The 21,935-nt window shown below is 50.7% G+C and overlaps 1 protein-coding gene across 2 annotated transcripts in view; it reads left to right on the top strand.

Moving 5' to 3' along the window:
* Nucleotides 1-11,489, top strand: part of sh3bp5lb (SH3-binding domain protein 5-like, b) — a 50,646-nt gene extending 39,157 nt beyond the window's left edge. Inside the window, exons 2-6 of one of the 2 annotated variants that reach the window (XM_041212833.1) lie at nucleotides 776-838; nucleotides 3,888-4,016; nucleotides 4,856-5,017; nucleotides 9,692-9,865; nucleotides 10,917-11,489. In XM_041212833.1, coding sequence (XP_041068767.1) covers nucleotides 776-838; nucleotides 3,888-4,016; nucleotides 4,856-5,017; nucleotides 9,692-9,865; nucleotides 10,917-11,360 — 972 coding nt within the window. In that variant the 3' untranslated portion in view covers nucleotides 11,361-11,489. The remainder of the gene's footprint in view (nucleotides 1-775; nucleotides 839-3,887; nucleotides 4,017-4,855; nucleotides 5,018-9,691; nucleotides 9,866-10,916) is intronic. The other variant, XM_041212835.1, reaches the window with a different exon arrangement.
* Nucleotides 11,490-21,935: the final 10,446 nt, after the last annotated feature.

Raw genomic sequence — 21,935 nt, 5'->3', positions numbered from 1 at the left:
AGTTCCCTAAACTCAGTCTTCAAGGAGCACCTCTGCTAAACTGATCACTTCTAAACTAACTATTCAGTCAACTAGTGTCCCCAATAGCCTTATCATCTTTCTTATCAGAGAGCTTAAAATCCCTGTCCCCTCTCTCTCGAAAACACTGAGCTCTCTCTTTTTTCCTTTCTCTGTGCCTGTGTTCCTGGACCACTCACCAGGCAACAGTAAAGCTTTTTCTACTTTTTTTCCCCCCAGAATCATTAAACTTTTAACCCCTTTTTTCCCCATCTCTTTAACTTCAGGGGTTGTAAAACCTCATTAAAAATGTATATGTACAAGCAAACCCAAAAGACCTGAACTTTTAGCCAGGAAACCATCCAAGCACCAAGACTCTCAAACAACTTAAATGAAACTGAAACCATTTTGCTTTCTTAACACAAACATATATATTCAACTTTAAAAATGTTCGTAACAATAGAAAAGTACAGGTCTTAGGGCAGAAGGGTCTCTTTGTGTTTGTAGAGGAAGTATGTGGGTTACAGCAGCGGGGTGTGTGTGTGTATGCGCAGAGTGGATATGTGGGTTACAGTAGCAGGGTATTGTGTCTGTGTGTATGTAGATGGGGTACAGTCAAGAAGGGTGTGTGTGTGTGTGTGTTTGTGTGTGTGTGTGTGTGTGTAGGTGTGTGTGTGTGTAGGTGTGTGTGTAGGTGTGCATGGTTACAGTCAAGGGGTGTCAAGGTTGAGCTATGAACACGGTCCCTGCTGACTGCAAGTAACCTTCTTTCCTGCAGGAGGAGCTGGAACACCTTAACCAGGCCAGTGAAGAGATCAATAAACTGGAGCTACAGCTAAATGTGAGTATATACAACAACCCCTGCCCTGCACAGCCAGAGCAAGGCTGTCCTGCCGGGGCAGTCAGTTCACCCAGTTTGAGTGCTCTGACTGACAGAACAGCGTACAGTGTGAGCACTTTCAATTAACTTTGTGGCGTGCGGGGAACAGGTTTGAGGAGTGGATGAGGGGAAAAGTGAATCGGTCCCCAACCCCAGCAGGGCTCATCGATTCTAGGATCAGGATGTTGCCCAATATCCCGCTAGGTCACGAAGGAGGAATGCAGTGAGATACCAGAGGCCACCTAGGACAGATGTAACTGGATTGTAGTGAGAACTTGTGCTTTCAGGTGAGGAAGAGGGAAATGGAGGAGTAGAAGAATACAAGGAGTGCACTGTTCTACTCCAGAATGCCAGTTGGTGAAGGATATCACTGACGACTGTTTTTATTCAGTCATATATTTATTTACAGAGCTAAACATTACAAGCATGTAGCTCCTAACTCAACTATGTCACAGTTTCACTTCAGTATCTTTTTGTGTCTTTGTGTGTTCAGGTGAAAGCCCAATTAATGCCCTTTCCCTGCATATAATTCCCACAGCTGATATACAGTTAACACGCAGGAGACTACTGCATGTCCTGCCAGGACTACTGTGTGTACCCAGTGTTGTTTGCAAGACATTTGTAAATGTTGTGGAGTCATTTATGGTGCAGAAGCAGGCCATTCAGGCCATTGAGTCCATGTCGGTTCTCTGCAGAGAGATCCAGTGAACCCCACTCTCCCCCCACCCCACCATCACCCATTTGATCCCCGTGGACCTGCAGGTTTATTTTCATAAGCGCCGAACCAGTTACGATTTGAAATGATTGATGGTCTCCGCTCCCACCACCCCCGTGGCAATGAGTTCAAGGTCAGTACCATTCACTGCGTTTTTATAAAAAAAAAAGTTCTTCCTCACTTTCCCTCTGCTTCCCCAGCCCAAAACTTCCATCCTTGTACTGTCAGCTAATGGGAACACCTTTTCCTTGCCTACCTTACCTAAGCCTGTCATAATCTTGTACTCTTCCATCAAATCTCCCTTCAATCTCCTTTGCTCCAAGGAGAACAACCTCAGCTTTTCTAACCTGACCTTTTATAACTGCAACCCCTCCAATCCTGGAACAATTCTGCACCCTCTCAAAGATCGATACATCCTTCCTAAAGTGTGGCCACCCAGAACTGGACACAATCCTCTAGTTGTGGCCTCACCAGAGCTTTATAAAGGTTCAGTGTAACTTCCCTGCTTTTGTACTCAATGCTTGTTATGCCCAAAACCCCATATGCTTTGCTAATCACTCCCTCAATATGTCCTGGCACTTTCAAAGTTCGATGCACAGGCACCCCAAGGTTCCTCTACTACCGCACACTCGTTGGAACTGTGCCATTATGTCTATCTTGCCTATCCCCGGCCCTTCATCAGCTCACTTCTCTCTATTGAATTCCAGTCTGTCCACTCTGCGAGCTTGTCTATAACCTGTTGTGGGCGATTTGCACCACCCTGTCTGTTTGCCACTCCTCCAAATTCCGTATCATTGGCAAATTTTGAAATTCCACCCTATATTCCAAGATCCAGGTCCTTGGTCCCAGCACTGACCCCTGGGGAAACACCAATCATACACATCCTCCAGTCAGAAAAATACTCACTGTCATGCCTCGCTGTTTTCTGTCCTTCAGCCAATCGCTGAAACCTCCTTTTCCACATGTCCATACGCATCCCGCTCGAGTGGCGCCATGTTTGATGTGTGGCGCAAGCGTCACTGGTGGCTTTATATAAGCCCATCGAGGAGGATGATATCATGTTATGAAAGTGCACTGAAAGGGGACCTGGTTTTCCTGGGTTATTGCGCTGTCTTGTCACCTATGGAAAAGACAGCCTGAACCGGATCAAACATGAGTGACTGACTTTCATGCTGTGGGTTGTGAGGGCTGCAGGTTATCGGTCTAAATCCAATTGGTGCTGGCTGACAGTACTAGATCATCCCTAGTCTGGCATTAAATTGGTTGTCCCACCCAAAGAAGCCAGGTTCCTGTTTGGGAGGTAGAAAAAAAATACATCATTCTGGTTTTGCACAGGATGTTTTCTCAGTTTGTGACTAAAAACAGGTTATAGTGAAAGTTTTGCATTATCTAATCCATGCAGTACCTGCCCTGGGAGTGTTTGATGGGACAGTGTAGAGGGAGCTTTACTCTGTATCTAACCCCGTGCTGTACCTGCCCTGGGAGCGTTCAATGAGGTTGGTGTAGAGGGAGCTTCACTCTGTATTTAACCCCATGCTGTACCTGTCCTGGGAGTGTTCGATGGGGTCTGTATAGAGGGAGCTTTACTCTGTATCTAACCCCATGCTGTACCTGTCCTGGGAGTGTTTGATGGGGACAGTGTGAAGGGAACTTTACTCTGTAACCCCATGCTGTACCTGTCCTGGGAGTGTTTGATGGGGACAGTGTAGAGGGAGCTTCACTCTGTATCTAATCCCGTGCTGTACCTGTCCTGGGAGTGTTTGATGGGGAGTGTAGAGGGAGCTTTACTCTGCAGCTAACCCTGTGCTGTACCTGTCCTGGGAGTGTTTGATGGGGACAGTGTAGAGGGAGCTTCACTCTGTATCTAACCCCATGCTGTACCTGTCCTGGGAGTGTTTGATGAGACAGTGTAGAGGGAGCTTTACTCTCTATCTAACCCTTTGCTGTACCTCTCCTGGGAGTGTTTGATGGGACAGTGTAGAGGGAGCTTTATTCTGTATCTAACCCGTGCTGTACCTGCCCTAGGAGTGTTTGATGGGACAGTGTAGAGGGAGCTTCACTCTGTATCTAACCCGTGCTGTACGTGCCCTGGAGTGTTTGATGGGGACAGTGTAGAGGGAGATTTACTCTGTATCTAACCCCGTGCTGTACCTGTCCTGGGAGTGTTTGGTGGGGACAGTGTAGAGGGAGCTTTCCATTGTCTGGTATTTAATATGGATGAGGTTGCAGTAAACCTGCCTCTGGATATAGAACCTTGTGGTATTTCTTTTAAGTATTGATCTGCACCTCCCACAGGAAGCGAGGAACACCTACCGGAAAATCCTGTCAGAATCTGCAAGGAAATTGAATGCTCAGGGCTCCCAGCTTGGCAACTGCATTGAGAAGGCAAGGCCATATTATGAGGCCAGGCGCCAGGCAAAAGAGGTGAGTCCGCCTGTTCCTGCCTGGTGGGTTTGCTCCACCCGGGGGGGTTTGCTCCGCCTGGGGGGGGTTTGCTCTGCCCATTCTCGCCCCAGGGGGGGATTGCCTGCTTCGCCTGTTCCCGCTGGGGGTTTTGTGCTGCCCATTCTCGCCCAGGTGGGGGGGGAGGTCGCTGTGCCTGTGAATTTTGCATGAGTGGTTTACCTTCATTCATATCCTATGGCCTATCGTGATTAAAAGTGCATTGTAAAATGCCCTGGCTGCCTTCACTGTGCAAAGTCCCACTTGAAGGGCGACCATTCAGCGAGGTGTGAGAGGGGCGCCTGTCGTCCATGGGTCAATACAATCGGGAGAGTCAGCACCGACTGCACACCAAGTAGGGGCGGTCCACCTGCCTGTGTGCGTCTGTGAGTGCACGCCTGTCTAAATCTCTCTGCCTGTGCCTGTGTGTGTGTGTGTGTGTGTGTGTGTGTGTGTGTGTGTGTGTGTGTGTGTGTGTGTGGGGCTTCCTGTGGCATGTGTGTGTAAAGGACTTCCCGCTGACCTGTCCGCCTGTCTTATCTGTCCACCTATCTATGTAGATACGTGTAGGTAACCGCTTGTCCTCATGGGCGGTGGTGCTTGTAGCTGTATGTAGGGGCTCTCAATGTTGAAGCAGCCACACGTGTCCGAGTGGTTGGGGCCGGTGTGGATGGGAGGGAGGGCTAGGGTGGGGAAGAGGGGGTTTGTAACTTGTTTACTTGAAGGCACCGTGATGCCTCCAGCACCTGTGCCAGTCTATAGAAAGTAAGGAAGCGGCCGTGAACATTATGACATGCCGCCGTCTTTTCCTTGTGTTGAAGGCCCAGCAGGAGACTCAGAAGGCCGCCCTGCGTTACGAGAGAGCGGTCAGCATGCACAACGCCGCCCGCGAGATGGTGTACGTAGCTGAGCAAGGCCTGATGGCAGACAGAAACCGCCTGGACCCCACCTGGCAAGAGATGCTGAACCACGCCACCTCCAAGGTAACCTCACCTCCAAACAGCTGCTTTCCCGCACCGTCTCTGAATGCAGTCTAGGACCTGTACGGTCCCATCAGCCTCGAGCGAGCCAATCGCTTAGCTGGTTCTCACCCCGTATAGCAACCCTTCCAGCTCCTTAGAGGGAAATAAATGAGGCCCAGAGATAAACCAGCCTTCCCATGGTTAAAAAAAAAATCCTCTCTCGCAAGCACTGAAATCAGATCGAGCCCAGTGTGTCCCGCTGGCTGTTATCCAGGAATAAGGAACACTTTCTTTGCACACGTTAGCGCCAGTTGTGGCTCAACCAGTAGCACTCCCACCTTTGGGTCAGAAGATCATGGGTTCAAGTCCCATGCCAGAGACTTGAACACATAATTCAGCCTGACACTCCCAGTGCTTGTTCTACTCCTTAGTGTGACAAAATCCTCTTGTCCTTCCTTCCAGGACAAAGCATCCCGATTGATTGGCACTCCTTCACAAACTTTCACTCTATCCATCACTGACGCATAGTAGCAGCAGTTTGCACCATTTACAAGATGCACTGCAGCAACTCACCCAGGCTCCTTAGGCAGCACCTTCCAAACCCACGACCACTACCATCTAGAAGGACAAGGGCAGCGGGTAGATAGGAACACCACCACTTAGAGGTTACCCTCCAAGTCACACACCATCCCAAATTGGAATGATATCGCCGTTCCTTCACTGTCGCTGGGTCAAAATCCTGGAACTCCCTCCCTAACAGCACTGTGGGTGTACCTACACCACATGGACTGCAGCAGTTCAAGAAGGCCTCTCACCACCACCTTCTCAAAGGCAATTAGGGTTGGGCAATAACCAGTGACATCCACATCCTGTAAATGAATTTTAAAAATCACTCCCTGCCTCTCTTCCAGTCCACAATGCAACTGCCTTGGAGTGTGGTATGCGTTGTACACTGTGCACCTTGCACTGTGCAGTGTGACAGGGAGCGTGCACTGGGCACCTGTGTTGTGACACAGTAGATGGTAAACGCTGAGCTGTTCAAATCACAGAGGGAAACTTGAAATAACTGTCACAACTAATTTGCAATTTGTATGTTTCGAGAGGCTTTGAATTCAGCAGCAATAAGACCACCAAGTCTTATAGGTTTTTATCAAACTAAATTAAATATTTATTAATAAGAGAAATGACTTCAAATGCATTCATAGACCTAGAAATTACTACTATGATACTCCTAAATCCCTTAATCAATTTAACTCCCAGTTACATTTTCGTTAAGGCAACATTAGATTTCAAAAGACCCTGGCAAAGTAAACAATACCCTGAACAGTCAGATTCAAAGTGAGTTCTCTTCACTTCAGTCCCTGGAGGCAGCAGTTTGGTACATACAGGCTGCAGGCTTTTCACACTTGTTGGATCTTAAACTGCCTCCCCATACACACAGCCTTCACTCCTTTAGACATATTTTCCCCTTTGAATGCAAATATCCATTGTTTCATTATGCCTTTTGAACCTAACCTCTCTGCTATTTCACTATCCTTGGGAAAAATAAGTAAATAAACAAACACACAGTTTCTAAACTGCACCTGGCTAGGTGACACGTTTCACTCCCTCCTTTGAAAACAATTTAGCCTGGTTTATTTAAAAATGCAAATGTTCCCTTGACACCTAGGTTTCTAAACCTCCCCATGTTTATCTAATTAACATTTCAAACCTAACTTCTCTTCTTAGATCAAAGCACCCAGACCAGCTTCCTCTAATTCAATTAAGTCTCTCACGCACACGCACACACATATAGACACATCCCACTATTACTCTATTTCACAATAAATTCCAGTTATATTATGAGTTATTATAACTTCCTGACAACCTGGCAGTGTGACGGAGTGTGTAGTGGGTGCCTCGCACTGAGGGGGGGAGCGCGCACTGGCACCTCGTACCGTATGGGGGGGAGCGCGCACTGGGTGCCTCGCACTGTGAGGGGGGAGCGCGCAGTGGGTGCCTCGCACTGTGAGAGGGGAGCATGCACTGGGCGCCTTGCACTGTGGGGGGGGGAGCGTGCACTGATCGCCTCGCACTGAGAGTGGGGGAGTGTGCACTGGTCGCCTTGCACTGATAGGGGAGCGTGCACTGGACGCCTCGCACTGTGAGGGGGGAGTGCGCAGCGGGCGCCTCGCACTGTGAGGGGGGGAGCGCGCAGTGGGCGCCTCGCACTGTGAGGGGGGAGGGTGCACTGGGCACCTGTGTTGTGACACAGCAGATGGTAAATGCTGAGCTGTTCAAATCACAGAGGGAAACTTGAAATAACTGTCACAACTAATATGCAATTTGTATGTCTCGAGAGGCTTTGAATTCAGCAGCAATAAGACCACCAAGTCTTACTGGTTTTTATAAAACTAAATTAAACATTTATTAATAAGAGAAATGACTTCAAATGCATTCGTAGATCTAGAAATTACTACTATGATACTCCTAAATCCCCTAATCAGTTTAACTCCCAGTTATATTTTCGTTAAAGCAACATTAGATTTCAAAAGACCCTGGCAAAGTAAACAATACCCTGAACAGTCAGATTCAAAGTGAAAACAGAATTACCTGGAAAAACTCAGCAGGTCTGGCAGCATCGGCGGAGAAGAAAAGAGTTGACGTTTCGAGTCCTCATGACCCTTCAACAGAGCTAGGTGAATCCAAGGAAGGGGTGAAATATAAGCTGGTTTAAGGTGTGTGTGTGTGTGTGTGTGTGTGTGTGAGATGGGGGGGTGGGGGGTGGTTGTAGGGACAAGCAAGCAGTGATAGAAGCAGATCATCCAAAGATTTACCTTGAGTGCCCTAGCATCCATTCTTAATTAGCACATTTGTTTAGATAATATCACCAACTTCAACACCTGTGTTCTTTTGTTCTTTTGTCTGTGACATCTTTTGATGATCTGCTCCTATCACTGCTTGCTTGTCCCTACAACCACACCACCCCCCTCCACTTCTCTCCCCTCACCCCCCACCTTAAACCAGCTTATATTTCACCCCTTCCTTGGATTCGCCTAGTTCTGTTGAAGGGTCATGAGGACTCGAAACGTCAACTCTTTTCTTCTCTGCTGATGCTGCCAGACCTGCTGAGTTTTTCCAGGTAATTCTGTTTTTGTTTTAGATTTCCAGCATCCGCAGTTTTTTGTTTTTATCAGATTCAAAGTGAGTTCTCTTCACTTCAGTCCCTGGAGGCAGCAGTTTGGTACATACAGGCTGCAGGCTTTTCACACTTGTTGGATCTTAAACTACCTCCCCATACACACAGCCTTCACTCCTTTAGACGTATTTTCCCCTTTGAATGCAAATATCCATTGTTTCATTATGCCTTTTGAAACTTACCTCTCTGCTATTTCGCTATCCTTGGGGAAAAATAAGTAAATAAACAAACACACAGTTTCTAAACTGCACCTGGCTAGGTGACACGTTTCACTCCCTCCTTTGAAAACAATTTAGCCTGGTTTATTTAAAAATGCAAATGTTCCCTTGACACCTAGGTTTCTAAACCTCCCCATGTTTATCTAATTAACATTTCAAACCTAACTTCTCTTCTTAGATCAAAGCACCCAGACTAGCTTCCTCTAATTCAATTAAGTCTCTCACACACACGCACACACATATAGACACATCCCACTATTACTCTATTTCACAATAAATTCCAGTAATATTATGAGAGTTATTATAACTTCCTGACAACCTGGCAGTGTGACGGAGTGTGTAGTGGGTGCCTCGCACAGTGGGAGGGGAGCGCGCTCTGGGCACCTCGCACCGTATGGGGGGGAGCGCGCTCTGGGCACCTCGCACCGTATGGGGGGGAGCGCGCACTGGGCGCCTCGCACAGTGAGGGGGGAGCGCGCACTGGGCACCTCGCACTGTATGGGGGGGAGCGCGCACTGGGCGCCTCGCACTGTGATGGGGGAGCGTGCACTGGGCGCCTCGCACTGTGATGGGGGAGCGCGCACTGGGCAACTCATACCATATGGGGGGAAGCATGCACTGGGCGCCTTGCACTTTGAAGGGGGGAGCGAGCACTGGGCGCCTCGCACTGTGAGGGGGGAGTGTGCACTGGGTGCCTCGCTCTGTGAGGGGGGAGTGTGCACTGGGTGCCTCGCACTGTGAGGGGGGGAGCGTGCACTGGGTGCCTCGCACTGTGAGGGGGGAGTGTGCACTGGGTGCCTCGCTCTGTGAGGGGGGAGCGCGCACTGGGCACCTCGCTCTGTGAGGGGGCAGTGTGCACTGGGTGCCTCGCTCTGTGAGGGGGGAGCGCGCACTGGGCGCCTCGCACTGTGAAGGGGGAGCGTGCACTGGGCGCCTCGCACTGTGAGGGGGGAGTGTGCACTGGGTGCCTCGCTCTGTGAGGGGGGAGCGTGCACTGGGCGCCTCACATTGTGAGGGGGAGCGCGCACTGGGTGCCTCACACTGAGGGGGGAGCGCGCACTGAGCACCTCGCTCTGTGAGGGGGGTGAGCGCGCAGTGGGTGCCTCGCACTGTGAAATGGTGCATAAACTGGGTGTCTGCACTCTGGGCATCTCGCACTGCTATCCCAGTGTACAATCTGCCTTTGTAACTTAAGGCCAGTGTCAGCAGGCAGGCTCTTGGAGTAGAGATGTGGGTGGGAGGGAGATCTCTATTGCTCTTGGAAACTGCTGATCCTGTCCCCTTGCTGTGTGGCCTCAGGTGAACGAGGCAGAGGAGGAGCGGTTGCGAAGCGAGCGTGAACACCAGCGAGTCACACTGATGTGCCAGGAAGCAGAGGGCCGCGTCCAGGAGCTCCAGAAATCCCTCAAGAGGGTAATCATCAAATCCAAGCCCTACTTTGAACTCAAAGCCCAGTTCAACCAGATTCTGGAGGTACAGTGTGGCCTTTATTTATCATACAGAATCTGGGTTAGATAGTGCTGGCGGTGGATTATACAGAGACTGGGTGAGGCGGAGGGTGGGGTAGGCTTTTTTCCAGGTTCGATTAGTTTCGACAGGGTTAAGCGGGGTAAATATTTTAACCCCCCCGCCCCCAGCTACCACCCTTGCTTGCTTTCCATTCCTGAGTCCTGTAAATCCCAACATTTTGAAGACCCGGAGGGGGGTTGGGGGGTGGAAGGGGTATAACTTTCCCAACTCTCCTGTCCCGTTATGCTAGCTCCAGCTAAACCTGCCTGTGCAGTGACCTATTTCCTCTTCACCCCACTCGCTCTTCCCTCCCCCCCCCCACCCCCAAACAACCCCTCACCCACCACCCACGACCCCACCACTGCTGAGGTGAAGGACGCTCTGATGTGCAATGTGGAACGGAGACTGGCGGCCTGAACTCCGCTGTTCCCTCCGTTGAGGACGAAAAGAGCAGGAGTGGGAGCAGACCCCTCCGGCCCCCTGTCGAGCTTGCACGCCATTCGATAAGATCATGGCTGACCTTGGGCATCCACTCCATTCCCTCCAACCCCGCCCCCCCCTCACTCCCCATAACCCTTGAGACCAAACGCCTGCCTATCCCGGCCTTAAATGTATCCAACGATGGAGCATCCGCTACCCTCTGGGGTTGAGCATTCCAAAGACACTCAACCCTTCTCGAGCGAAGTCGTTTCTCCTCATCTCAGTCCTAAGCGATCGGCCCCTCGTCCTGAGACTCAGCTCCCCGCACTACCACCCGCACCCCCCCACCCCATCCTTCCCTCCTCCCCCACCCCCACCCCCACCCCTACCCACCTGGGTTTTAGGCACCGCATCTCAGCGTCCACCCTGCCAAGCCCCTTCAGGAACTGGGGTGTGCTTTTGTTGGAATTGCCGGCGCCCCATCTCACTCTTGCCCCCATCTCACTCTTGCCCCCATCTCACTCTTGCCCCCATCTCACTCTTGCCCCCATCTCACTCTTGCCCCCATCTCACTCTTGCCCCGTCGTGCCCACAGGAACACAAGGCCAAGGTGACGTCCCTGGAGAAGCAGGTGTCGCAGGCCAAGACCAAGTACTCTGTCGCCCTGAGGAACCTGGAGCAGATCAGCGAGCAGATCCACGCCCGCCGGCTGCTGCGCCTCGGCAGCCGCCGGGCCTCCCCGGTGGGGGCGGAGGCCCACCCGGCCTACCCCGAGGAGGAGGAGGAGGAGGAGGAGGAGGAGGAGGCGGTGGACAAGGCCTCAGCCCGCACCCCGCTGGGGGCAGAGGGGCCGCCCTCGGACACCATGTCGGTGCTCAGCTTCCAGACCATCGCCTCGGACCTGCAGAAATTCGACTCGGTCGAGCACCTGGAGGAGCTGTCGGACGCGCTGAGCCTGGACAGCGATGACCGGGACGCGGACAGGGTAAGGAGGCCCCCCTCCTCCTTCTTCAAGCACCACCGCAGTGTCAGCTTATAGGGCTGTGGGCAGCTGACCAGGATGGGGGGGGTGCCGGGTGGCTACCACTGCGCCCACCCTATCATCTACCGTTGTACATAACAGCCCATCCGAGAGGGAGGGAGCGAGGAGCCGTCATGCCCGCCACGATGCACCCCCCCCACCCCCCCCCCCCCCCCCCCCCCCCGCCCCCCAAGAAGCTGCTTGACTTTGTATCATGGGTCTGGCCCTTTGATGCCCGAATGAGAATACTGCTCGCCAAAGATGGGTTTCAGCTTTGAGGGATCGTACCTTTGTGAAGGCTGGGTGGGGGGGAGGGGTTGGTGCCGGCGTTCGGTTTGTACACAACTGCAGGTTGTAGAAATAGAGGGTTCATTTACTACTGATCCCACCCTCCCATCCCATTTTAAATAAGCAGGGACTCTGTACAGTTACAGTGAGTAATCCTTACCCTGCTGAATAAACGGGGACTCTGTACAGTTACAGAGAGTAATCCTTACCCTGCTGAATAAACAGGGACTCTGTACAGTTACAGAGAGTAATCCTTACCCTGCTGAATATATGGGGGCTTGGTACAGTTACAATGAGTAGTCCTTACCCTGCTGAATATATGGGGGCTTGGTACAGTTACAATGAGTAATCCTTACCCTGCTGAATAAACGGGGGCTCGGTACAGTTACAGAGAGTAATCCTTACCCTGCTGAATAAACGGGGGCTCGGTACAATTACAGTGAGTAATCCTTACCCTGCTGAATAAACGGGGGCTCGGTACAATTACAGTGAGTAATCCTTACCCTGCTGAATAAACGGGGGCTCGGTACAGTTACAGTGAGTAATCTTTAAACTGCTGAATAAACGGGGGCTCGGTACAGTTACAGTGAGTAATCTTTAAACTGCTGAATAAACATGAACTCTGTACAGTTCATCAGTACTCCTTACCCTGCTGAGAAAACACTAGCTCTATATAATTACACAAAGAGTCATCCTTGCCCTGCTGACTAAGCATGTACTCTGTAAACTTCATGAGTAATCCTTGCCCTGCTGAATTAACCTGGATTCTGTACAGTGTTGCCTTTGATTAGCTTTTGCCCTCGCCGTTCGCTGGGAGGATCCCACGTCATCTTTCACTCGGAGGCTTCCAACTGAGTATCAGTGGGACAGTGGGTCAGACACTGTCCTTTCCCTCCTCTGGGACTGGGTGTGACAGTGGGTCAGACACTGTCCTTTCCCTCCTCTGGGACTGGGTGGGACAGTGGGTCAGACCCTGTCCTTTCCCCCTCTGGGACTGGGCGGGACAGTGGGTCAGACACTGTCCTTTCCCCCTCTGGGACTGGGCGGGACAGTGGGTCAGACACTGTCCTTTCCTCCTCTGGGACTGGGCGGGACAGTGGGTCAGACACTGTCCTTTCCTCCTCTGAGACTGGCTGGGACAGTGGGTCAGACACTGTCCTTTCCCCCTCTGGGACTGGGTGGGGCAGTGGGTCAGACACTGTCTTTGTAATACTGTTGATAGTGATATACCTATCTTTGTGTTCTAATAACTGGAATATGGGATGCCATATAACACTTAAACCGTCAGAGCAGTAAAGCTCCATCTGTGGCCTGTCTTGTTTATTGTTCTCAGCTAGTTCAGTGCTCTGGGGATTGGGTGGAGTGCTTCAGAGTGTATGGATTCAGGAGGGGGAGATAAATCAGACAGGGCTTTTCCCCATTCCGTATCTCCGCCCGGATAAATCAGCCGGGGCTTTTCCCCATTCCGTATCTCCGCCTGGATAAATCAGCTGGGGCTTTTCCCTGCTCCGTATCTCCGCCCGGATAAATCAGCCGGGGCTTTTCCCCATTCCGTATCTCCGCCTGGATAAATCAACCGGGGCTTTTCCCCGCTCCGTATCTCCGCCCGGATAAATCAGCCGGGGCTTTTCCCCGCTCGGTATCTCCGCCCGGATAAATCAGCCGGGGCTTTACCCCGTTCTGTATCTCCGCCCGGATAAATCAGCCGGGGCTTTTCCCTGCTCCGTATCTCCGCCCGGATAAATCAGCCGGGGCTTTTCCCCGCTCCGTATCTCCGCCCGGATAAATCAGCCGGGGCTTTTCCCTGCTCCGTATCTCCGCCCGGATAAATCAGCCGGGGCTTTTCCCCGCTCCGTATCTCTGCCCGGATAAATCAGCCGGGGCTTTTCCCCATTCCGTATCTCTGCCCGGATAAATCAGCCGGGGCTTTACCCCGTTCTGTATCTGCGCCCGGATAAATCAGCCGGGGCTTTTCCCCGCTCCGTATCTCCGCCCGGACAAATCAGCCGGGGCTTTTCCCCGCTCCGTATCTCCGCCCGGATAAATCAGCCGGGGCTTTTCCCCGCTCCGTATCTCCACCCGGATAAATCAGCCGGGGCTTTTCCCCGCTCCGTATCTCTGCCCAGATAAATCAGCCGGGGCTTTTCCCCGCTCCGTATCTCCGCCCGGATAAATCAGCCGGGGCTTTTCCCCGCTCCGTATCTCCGCCCTGGATAAATCAGCCAAGGTTCCCTTGCTTCTCACCTCTGACTGGTAAACTCTTCCCACGGTGACCCGGGGTGTGTGGTTATTCAGCCAAAACAGGGACCGGGTGCGCCATCGTGTCGTGACCACCTCCCTGCGCCCCCCAGCTTGCCTCCGGCCAACAGCCGCTCGTTCGGGAGGAAGGAGAGAGCAAGGAGGTCCGATAGACGAGCCAGCAACTCATACGCACCCCAACTGCACCCCCACCCCCCCCGACCCACCCACCCACCCACCCAGCCAGGAGGTAGGCACCATCAAGGAAACAAACCTGTAACAGAGAAGATTTTATTTTGCGTTTGAAAGGTTCAGGCCGGCCTGCTTTCTTCCGCTGCTTGTTTCCAGTGGGAGGGAGAGCTGTGGCTGCCACATTTGCCTGGCGCTGCCCGTACGATAGACCTTGGCCCTCTGTGAGGCAGGTCGAATGACTGCGTCGGTGCCGGTGTACCTCAACCCTATTTATTAGACTTGTTTTTATATCTGTACACATCATCCTGTGTGTATGTGTGTGATAATACAGACCTCAAAATAAAATTGGGAGAATTTGTCTGCCTTGGCATCAGTTCATTTACCTCCAGCGACGTTTTTCAGCCAAGGACAAGTGGGTTCCCATCCGCCAGAAAGAAAAAGGCGACTCTTCGTATTCTTTCGACCCCCGCTTCTCTCTCTCTCTCTCCCTCTCTCCCCCATCCCTCCCTCCCTGCCTCACCTCAATCATTGGTGGCTCGACAGAGACGACGGTCACCCGCTCGCACCTTATCCCAGTCCCAATTTTAACCCAGTTGGCTGGGAGGGAATTCCACGGGATTGGGTGGGGTGTCAGCCTGCGGCCTGACCCAATCTTGCTTTCCGTTGACTTCAGTGTGTGGGAGGGGGGAGGGGGGGGGGGTGCGGTGTTAATCCTGTGGTCACATCCGGACCCGTCAGGTTTTGACCGAGCGACTTGCCAGGCCATTTCAGGGGGCAGTTTAAGAATCAACCACATTGCTGTGGACCTGGAGTCACGTGTGGGCCAGATCAGATTAGAATGACAGATTCTGCCCCCCAACCCCCTCCCCCCCCCCACCCACCCAAAGGACATTCAGCAACAATCACCAATGGTGCCATGGACACCATCACTGAGAATAACCAGCTTTTCATTCCAGATTCAGTAGCTGCCTTGCTCCCCAGAGCGTTAGCCCTAGGCCTCTGGGTTACCCGCCCAATGACATCACCACCACGCCACCATCTCCCTTTGACAGACCACACTATCATGAAGGGCATCGCGGCTGGATCGTATTCCGGGCGTGGGTGGGGGGTGGGGTGGGGCCTAGGCCTAGGCTCTGATCCGACCATCCAGCCGATGGGTTCAGAATTAGATTAAACCCCGCCCCCCCCCCCCCCCGCATCAGTACCCTGTCCGCGGTTTCACAGCGAGGTTAGGCCAGGGGCTTCCCAAACTGTGGGCGGCTGGCCCCCAGTGGGGTCACGAGGCGAGATCTTTGGGTCGCGAGCTCCGAGGCACGTGGGCTGCCAGGGAGCTCAGGCTTGACCGCTAACGGCTGCGAGGCCTCTTTCAATCCTCGCGCCTTTTTTTTTTTCATCTCTAATGGTGGGTGCGGCCTTGCTGGACAGAACTTTTGAAGCCTGATTGCTGCTGCAACAAAAAAAAAGCCTGCGAAAAGGTAGGTGTTTGTTTTTTTTAATTATTGTTGAAAAGAACCCTGCAGGTAAGCAATTCCCCCACAACCCAGGAGGTAACAGCCCTTCTCCCACTGCCTCCTGGAAGCGACCCCGACACAGCCTGAGGCGCAATGTTTGGGCCCTGTCAGCCCTCAGTCCATCGGCTCTCAGGCTGGGATTAGGCCCTGCTGAATCCTAGTCAGGGCGATACGAGTCTGCGAAGAAACAGTTTCAGTAAAATGCCTTCATAGATCTGTTGGTCGCAATCTCAGATCAATTTCTACCTCAGAGGCACCAAGACCAGAGCCCTAAGCAATGAGCTGTTATCAACCCGAGCCGGCCTTTTAATGTATTTCTATTGAACAAAGAGGAGAGAGAGAGAGACAAAAAAAAGAGAGGGGATTTACTGAAACTCTCAGTTCAGAACGGAAAACGCGCTTTGAAAAGACAGTCACGTATAAGGAAATATACAAATGGAGAGATGCGCCCTGAATTAGGTCCGTGCAGACAACAACCTGCATTTGTGTAGCGACTTCAACCTCCCAAGCTGCTTCACAGGAGTGATCATCAAATGAGCTTTGAGGCGGAGCCAACACAAGATGTGGAGGTGACCGAGGGGAGACAGTGGTGGAAGTGATGTCGTCGCTGGACTAGTAAACCCAGAGGCCCAGGCCGGCATCCTGGCTGAATTCAAACTCAATTGGTAAAAAATCTCAAGTATACAGTTAGCCTCAGTAATGGTGACGATGCCAGCTATCAACGATTGTTGTTAAAAAAACAAACAAACATCGGGTTCACTAACGCCCTTTGGGAAGGAAATCTACCGCCCTTACCTGGTCTGGCCTTACGTGTGACTCCAGACCTGCAGCAATGTGGCTGACTCTTAACTGCCCTCTGAAAAGGCCGAGCAAACCACTCGCTTCAAGGGCAAGTAGCAGGTGGCCCCTCGAGCGATGCCCACACCCCGTGAAAGAATAATGAAGAAACGTTTGATGAAAGGGTTAGGTTTTAATGAGTGCCTGAAAGGAGGGGAGAGAGAGAGATAGAGAGGCAGCGAGGTTCAGGAAGGGAATTCCAGAGGTCAGGGGGGCCAAGGCTGCCTGAAGGCACAGCCGCTAAATGATGGGGTGATGAAAAACCAGGCCCACGCGGGAGGCCAGAATTGAAGGGACACGGGCGAAAATATAAGAACGCGCAATCTGAGAAATGCTGGAGGCAGCCTGAGATCGGGAGAGGGTCACCGAAGGAGTACAGCACACACACACACACACACACACACACACACACACACACACACACACACACACACACACACACATATGGGGAGAAACAGTAAAACAGAGAGAAAGGGAGAAATCACCCACAAACAAACAGAGAAATGAAAATGCAGAGAGACAAATGGGGTGCTCAAAATGATTAAAGGATTTGATGGGTGGATAGAAACTTTATTTTGGGAGAAATCAGGGAAAGGGGGTGGGTGGTTAAACCTTAAAATTAAAGCTTGAGCCACTCAGCATTGATGTCAGGAAGCATATCTGCACACACAAGGTGGTGGAAATCTGGTAGTCTTCCCCTGTTTAAAAAAAGCTGCTGAGGCTTGGGGACAGGTTGGGGGGTGGGGGGTGGTGGGGCTGGGGTGCAGTGTCAACTGAAAATTTCAGTATGAGAGTGGTAGGGTTTTGTCAGGTAAAGCTATTAAGGATTGGCGAATTAAGGTGGAGTTGATACAGATTCGCCATGACTGGCCTCTTCCTGCTCTTAGATAAAGGAGAACACAAAATAAGGAGAGGAGCATACACTGAGCTCCACGTAAATCATTGGTATAAGATGATACAACACAGAAATAGGGCTTTCGGTCCATCGGTCCAATGCTCTCTCTCTGAAAGAACGATCAAGGAGTCCCAATCGTCTCTTTCCCCATTGCTCTGTAAATTTTTTTCCCTTTATGGAACTCTTGTCCACAGCCACCTCTGGAGTTGATTAGCTTAGCTGGCTGTTTTTCTATTGTCCCTGTCAGTGCCTGTGTGATCCCAAGTAGGTCCCAGTGATTAGCTGATTGAATCAAGCAACATGTTCCTCCTGTTGTTTGTAACAGGCAGAGTACAGACCATGCTGAACCAGCCCGCACTTACAAAACCCAAAACAAACTCTCTACTGTTAGATGTGATTCTGGGATTGGGCAGCACTTGCTGAACAATCCTGAGTGCGCTAACAGCAGCACTAACAACCAATTTAAGATAATCAGCCGAGCTCGTAACATGGCTTATTTATGCTGGCTCAAAGTGATGTATATTCATATGTAGGGACACGGTCTTTGTGAACAAAAAGCCGTTTAAGCCGTTGAATTACCCGGGAGCTCAGGGAGCCTATAATACCCCGTTGCTTCCTCCAAGGCAATGCCTCAGCCAATCAGCACCACTTTCTTCTCTTGTGGTATAAATTGTTGTGATCGTTTGAAATTTGTCATTCTTGCATTTGTTCTGATCAGTGCAAAATTAAAAGCATCGGCTTCATGCCCCTCTTTTCAGCAATATTATCTATTCTTTAAATTGTCCAGTCCAAGCCCAACCTCCCCCACCCAGTGGGCCATTGCTACTTTCTGCAGTGGCTCTTCATTTGTTCCTGTGCTTATCGTTCTGTCAAGTGCCTGGGGGTGCTTTGTATGGAGATGCAGGCCGCTGAAATAGAAAGAGACATGAACAGAAATATAGAGAGAGATTTGCAGACGTAAGGTGGGACACAGACAGAAATAGACGTGCAAGGGAACACTGAAGTGTGCGCATGTCATTAGGTTGACTCGTGCAGAATGAGAGAAAGGTGTTCATAAATATTTGATAAACCCAGGGAGAAAGACATGCTGAGACATGAAGCTAGAGGGAGACACAAACACAGAAACGCTGAGAGAGGAATACGGAGAGGCACTGAAATTCACAAAGGGACAGACGCACTGAACTACACAGACATACACAATCAGAGAAATAGAGACACACATGAAAAATTCAGCTCCTGCACTTCTGACCCACACTGGGATTGTAATGTGAAACAATGGAACTGCCCCAACACCCCCACAGCCACACCCCCCTCCCCCCCACCATCCATGATTTGTTTCCAGTAAAATAATTGGCAGCTTCTCCACAGAGGTGCAATTTTCTTTGCTTTATTGTCTCCCCCCACCTTTAATCTCCAGCAGCCCCCTGCCCCCAGCCTTATCTACTGTAAGGTTTCTCTCCCCTTTAATTCCCCCTTATCTATACAAAGGTTGCCACCCTTTTAACCTCTTGCACTTATCCACTATAAGGTACGTTTCCCCTTTAGCATCACCTTAAACCCCCATCTATTATAAGGTGTAGTAACCTTACTTTTATAGTCCCTTTAATCCCCTCCCTCACCCACTGTAAGATATCTCTGTCCTTCAACCTCCCTCCTTTAACTATTGTAAGGTATCTCTCTCCTTCAACCTCCCTCCCTTACCTACTGTAAGGTATGCCTCCTCTTTAACTCCTTCACTTATTATAACGTATCTTTCCCCCTTAGCCCTCCACCCCCCCCCCCCACCCCACACACACACACACACACACACCCCCACTTGGCCTTAATCCAACCCCCCACCCCTCCCGCATCTACTGTGAGGTTTGTCTCCCCTGAACCTCTCTCTCATCCACCATGAGGTAAGTCTCCTTTTAGTCTTGCTCCCTGTGTACCGTTAAGTTGTGTTAAACCAAGGCACTGGCTGCTGTCTCACATGGCTCGCTCATAAAGAGCCTATGCCACTACTTCGAGGAAGAGTAGGGGAGATCTCCAGCACAAAAACAGCGCCCAGATTCTCTGTCCGTTAAAGCAGTTTGTGGGATCTTGCAGTGCACAAATTGGCTTCCTCACTTCCTATGCGGCAGCAGTGCATGGCCTTGTCTAAATGTGAGCCTCTCCTTGTCTAATGGATCAGTTAGTAAAGCAGGACATGGTTGAGCCAGTAATACACATGGGCTGAGACCTCGATACAAGCCCAGAGGTCAAGTGAGGGCAGAGATAAGGCATGAGAGAGCTTAATGTCCGGTGATTATATTCCTCCCACAGCGAACCTCTTGCTCGGCAAAGAGTTTCAGGCTGCAATAAGAGAGCTGAGAGGTGGCATTGTGTTTTTAATAACATCTCATTGATTTGTTAATGGAAAAGAAGAGTTAGGTGCCCATGATGTACTGTTAAGTGCTTTGAATCTGGACTGCAGGCCTGAAATTAAGAGTTTCCAAAGCTATACTGATAATTTCTATGGGAAAATGCATGTGTGGGCAGTTAAGGCAAGTCTGGTAGTGTGGTAGGCTATGCTACTGGATTAGTAACTGAGAAGCAGGTTCAAATCCCACCAAGGCTATTTGGAGAATTTGGATTCAATTTTTGAAAAAAAAACAGGAACTGAAAGAAAAGTCAGTAATGTCATTTAAAATAAACTCAACTGGCTCACTAATGTGCTTCAGGGAAGGAAACCTGCCATTTTTACCTGGCCACTGACTCCAAATCAGCATCTTACCTGCCCTCTCGCAGGTAGCCTAGCATAACCCCACAGTTGCAAGCTAAGATAAGCAATAAACACCAGCAGCCTGAAAATATCTCCTTTTTAAAAAAAAAAACCCAATCAAGTTCAGCTGTGATGCCTTTTGCAGTTGGACAGTCACTTGGAGAAAAGTCATTTGGTTACAGTACCTGAGGGAGACCGCTGTACCTGGTGGACACTGATCAGTCAGGTTCGAGGGGCTGAATGGCCTATTCCTGCTGCTTTATACTGTGAGCTCTGAGAGTGGGGGGCTGGGAGCGAGTCAGCAAAGGCAGCCTCGGAGCGCGGTTTGTCTCACTGGGAGGTCAGGGCTTTCGTTCGTTCGTTGCTGATCGACGGTGTAGTGGTATTGTCACTGGAGTAGTAATCCAGCCTGGGTTCGGGTCTGGGACCTGGTTTCAAATCCTACCATGACGGATGGTAGAATCTGAATTCAATAAAAATCTGGAATTGAAATTCTAATGATGACCATTGTTGATTGTTGTAGAAACCCATCTGGTTCACTAGTGCCCTTTAGGGAAGGAAATCTGCCATCCTCACCTGGTCTGGTCTACATGTGACTCCAGACTCCAGGCAGTGACATCCCATGAATTAATTTAAAAAGGTACACATAAGGGAGGTGGCTATGACTGTCATGGCCATCACCTTAATTTGATTTTACAATCTCATTAGAGCTGCCAGAGCAATGGAAAAGCAATCACTATTCGTCACTGCACTCCCAATAACAGAGCCCCTAAGGTGGACACCACCCATCACTATTCTTTTTTCATCTCCTTCTCAGGCAGTCCCTCAGGACCGACAATGACTTGTCTCCACTCCGGGGGTCGATGGGTCCTGAGATGGCTGAAAAGACCGATGTGCAGTCTGCGCCCTCTGCCACATGTGGGTCAGTCGGTGCTTAAAGGGTTGGGTAGACGGGTTGTTTGGAGGTTAGTGCGCCCCCTCCGATGCCTCAACTTCACCTCTGCACGTTCTCGACGATGTGTCTCGATGTGTTCGGAGCCTTCCCGAATGAACCGTCTCCGTTTTGGTTGGTCACAAGGCAGGGACTCCCAGGAGTTGGTGGGGGGCATTTGACCTCTTCAGGGGTGCTTTGAGGACATCCCTAAAATGTTTCCATGGTCCTCCTGCCATGACTGGGTTCTGAGTAGAGCAGTTGCTTCAGGAGTCTGATGCCTGGCATACGGACAACATGCCCTGTCCAGTGAAACTGGTTATGAGTGATTAGTGGCTCGATGCTTGGCATGATGGCCTGGGAGAGGATTCTGCTGTTGGACAGCCTTTCTTGCCACCAGATCTGGAGGATCTTGTGAAGACACTTCGCTGGTACTTCTCCAGTGGTATTTCTCCAGTGCCCTGAGGCGATTGCTGTAGGTTGTCCAGGTCTCCAAAGCACATAGAAGTGCAGAGATCACTGTTGCCTGGTAAATCATCTCAGCTTTGAGAACCTAATCTTCAAATCCTCAGTACCAACCATTATTATGTGATCTTTTTCCACCTCATGAAAGCCTTTGGAAGCCAACCTTGGAAGTTTATGGGGTATCCTCCTCAAATTTGGCTGCCCTCAGGAATTTGTCACCACTGTCGGACTACTCCACAATGACGTGCAAGTAGTGATCCACACCAACAGAATCACCACAGACCCTAACTCAGTGAAAGCGAGGCTGTGTCATCCCACCAACCGTCATCTCCACCTTCCTTGCTGCAATATCGCACCCCACCTCCAGCAAATTGCCCACAGGCACGGAGATAATTTACAGAACAGATGGGAAACTTAACGCCACCTTCAATCCAAAGTCAAAATCACTCCATCTTCAGATTACACTTGTTATTTTTTTCCTTTATTCTTTAGT

Source organism: Carcharodon carcharias, chromosome 19, assembly GCF_017639515.1.
Source record: "Carcharodon carcharias isolate sCarCar2 chromosome 19, sCarCar2.pri, whole genome shotgun sequence".
NCBI lineage: Eukaryota > Metazoa > Chordata > Chondrichthyes > Lamniformes > Lamnidae > Carcharodon > Carcharodon carcharias.
Note: the sequence above shows the minus strand (reverse complement) of the source record. Positions and strands in the feature narration are given on the sequence as shown.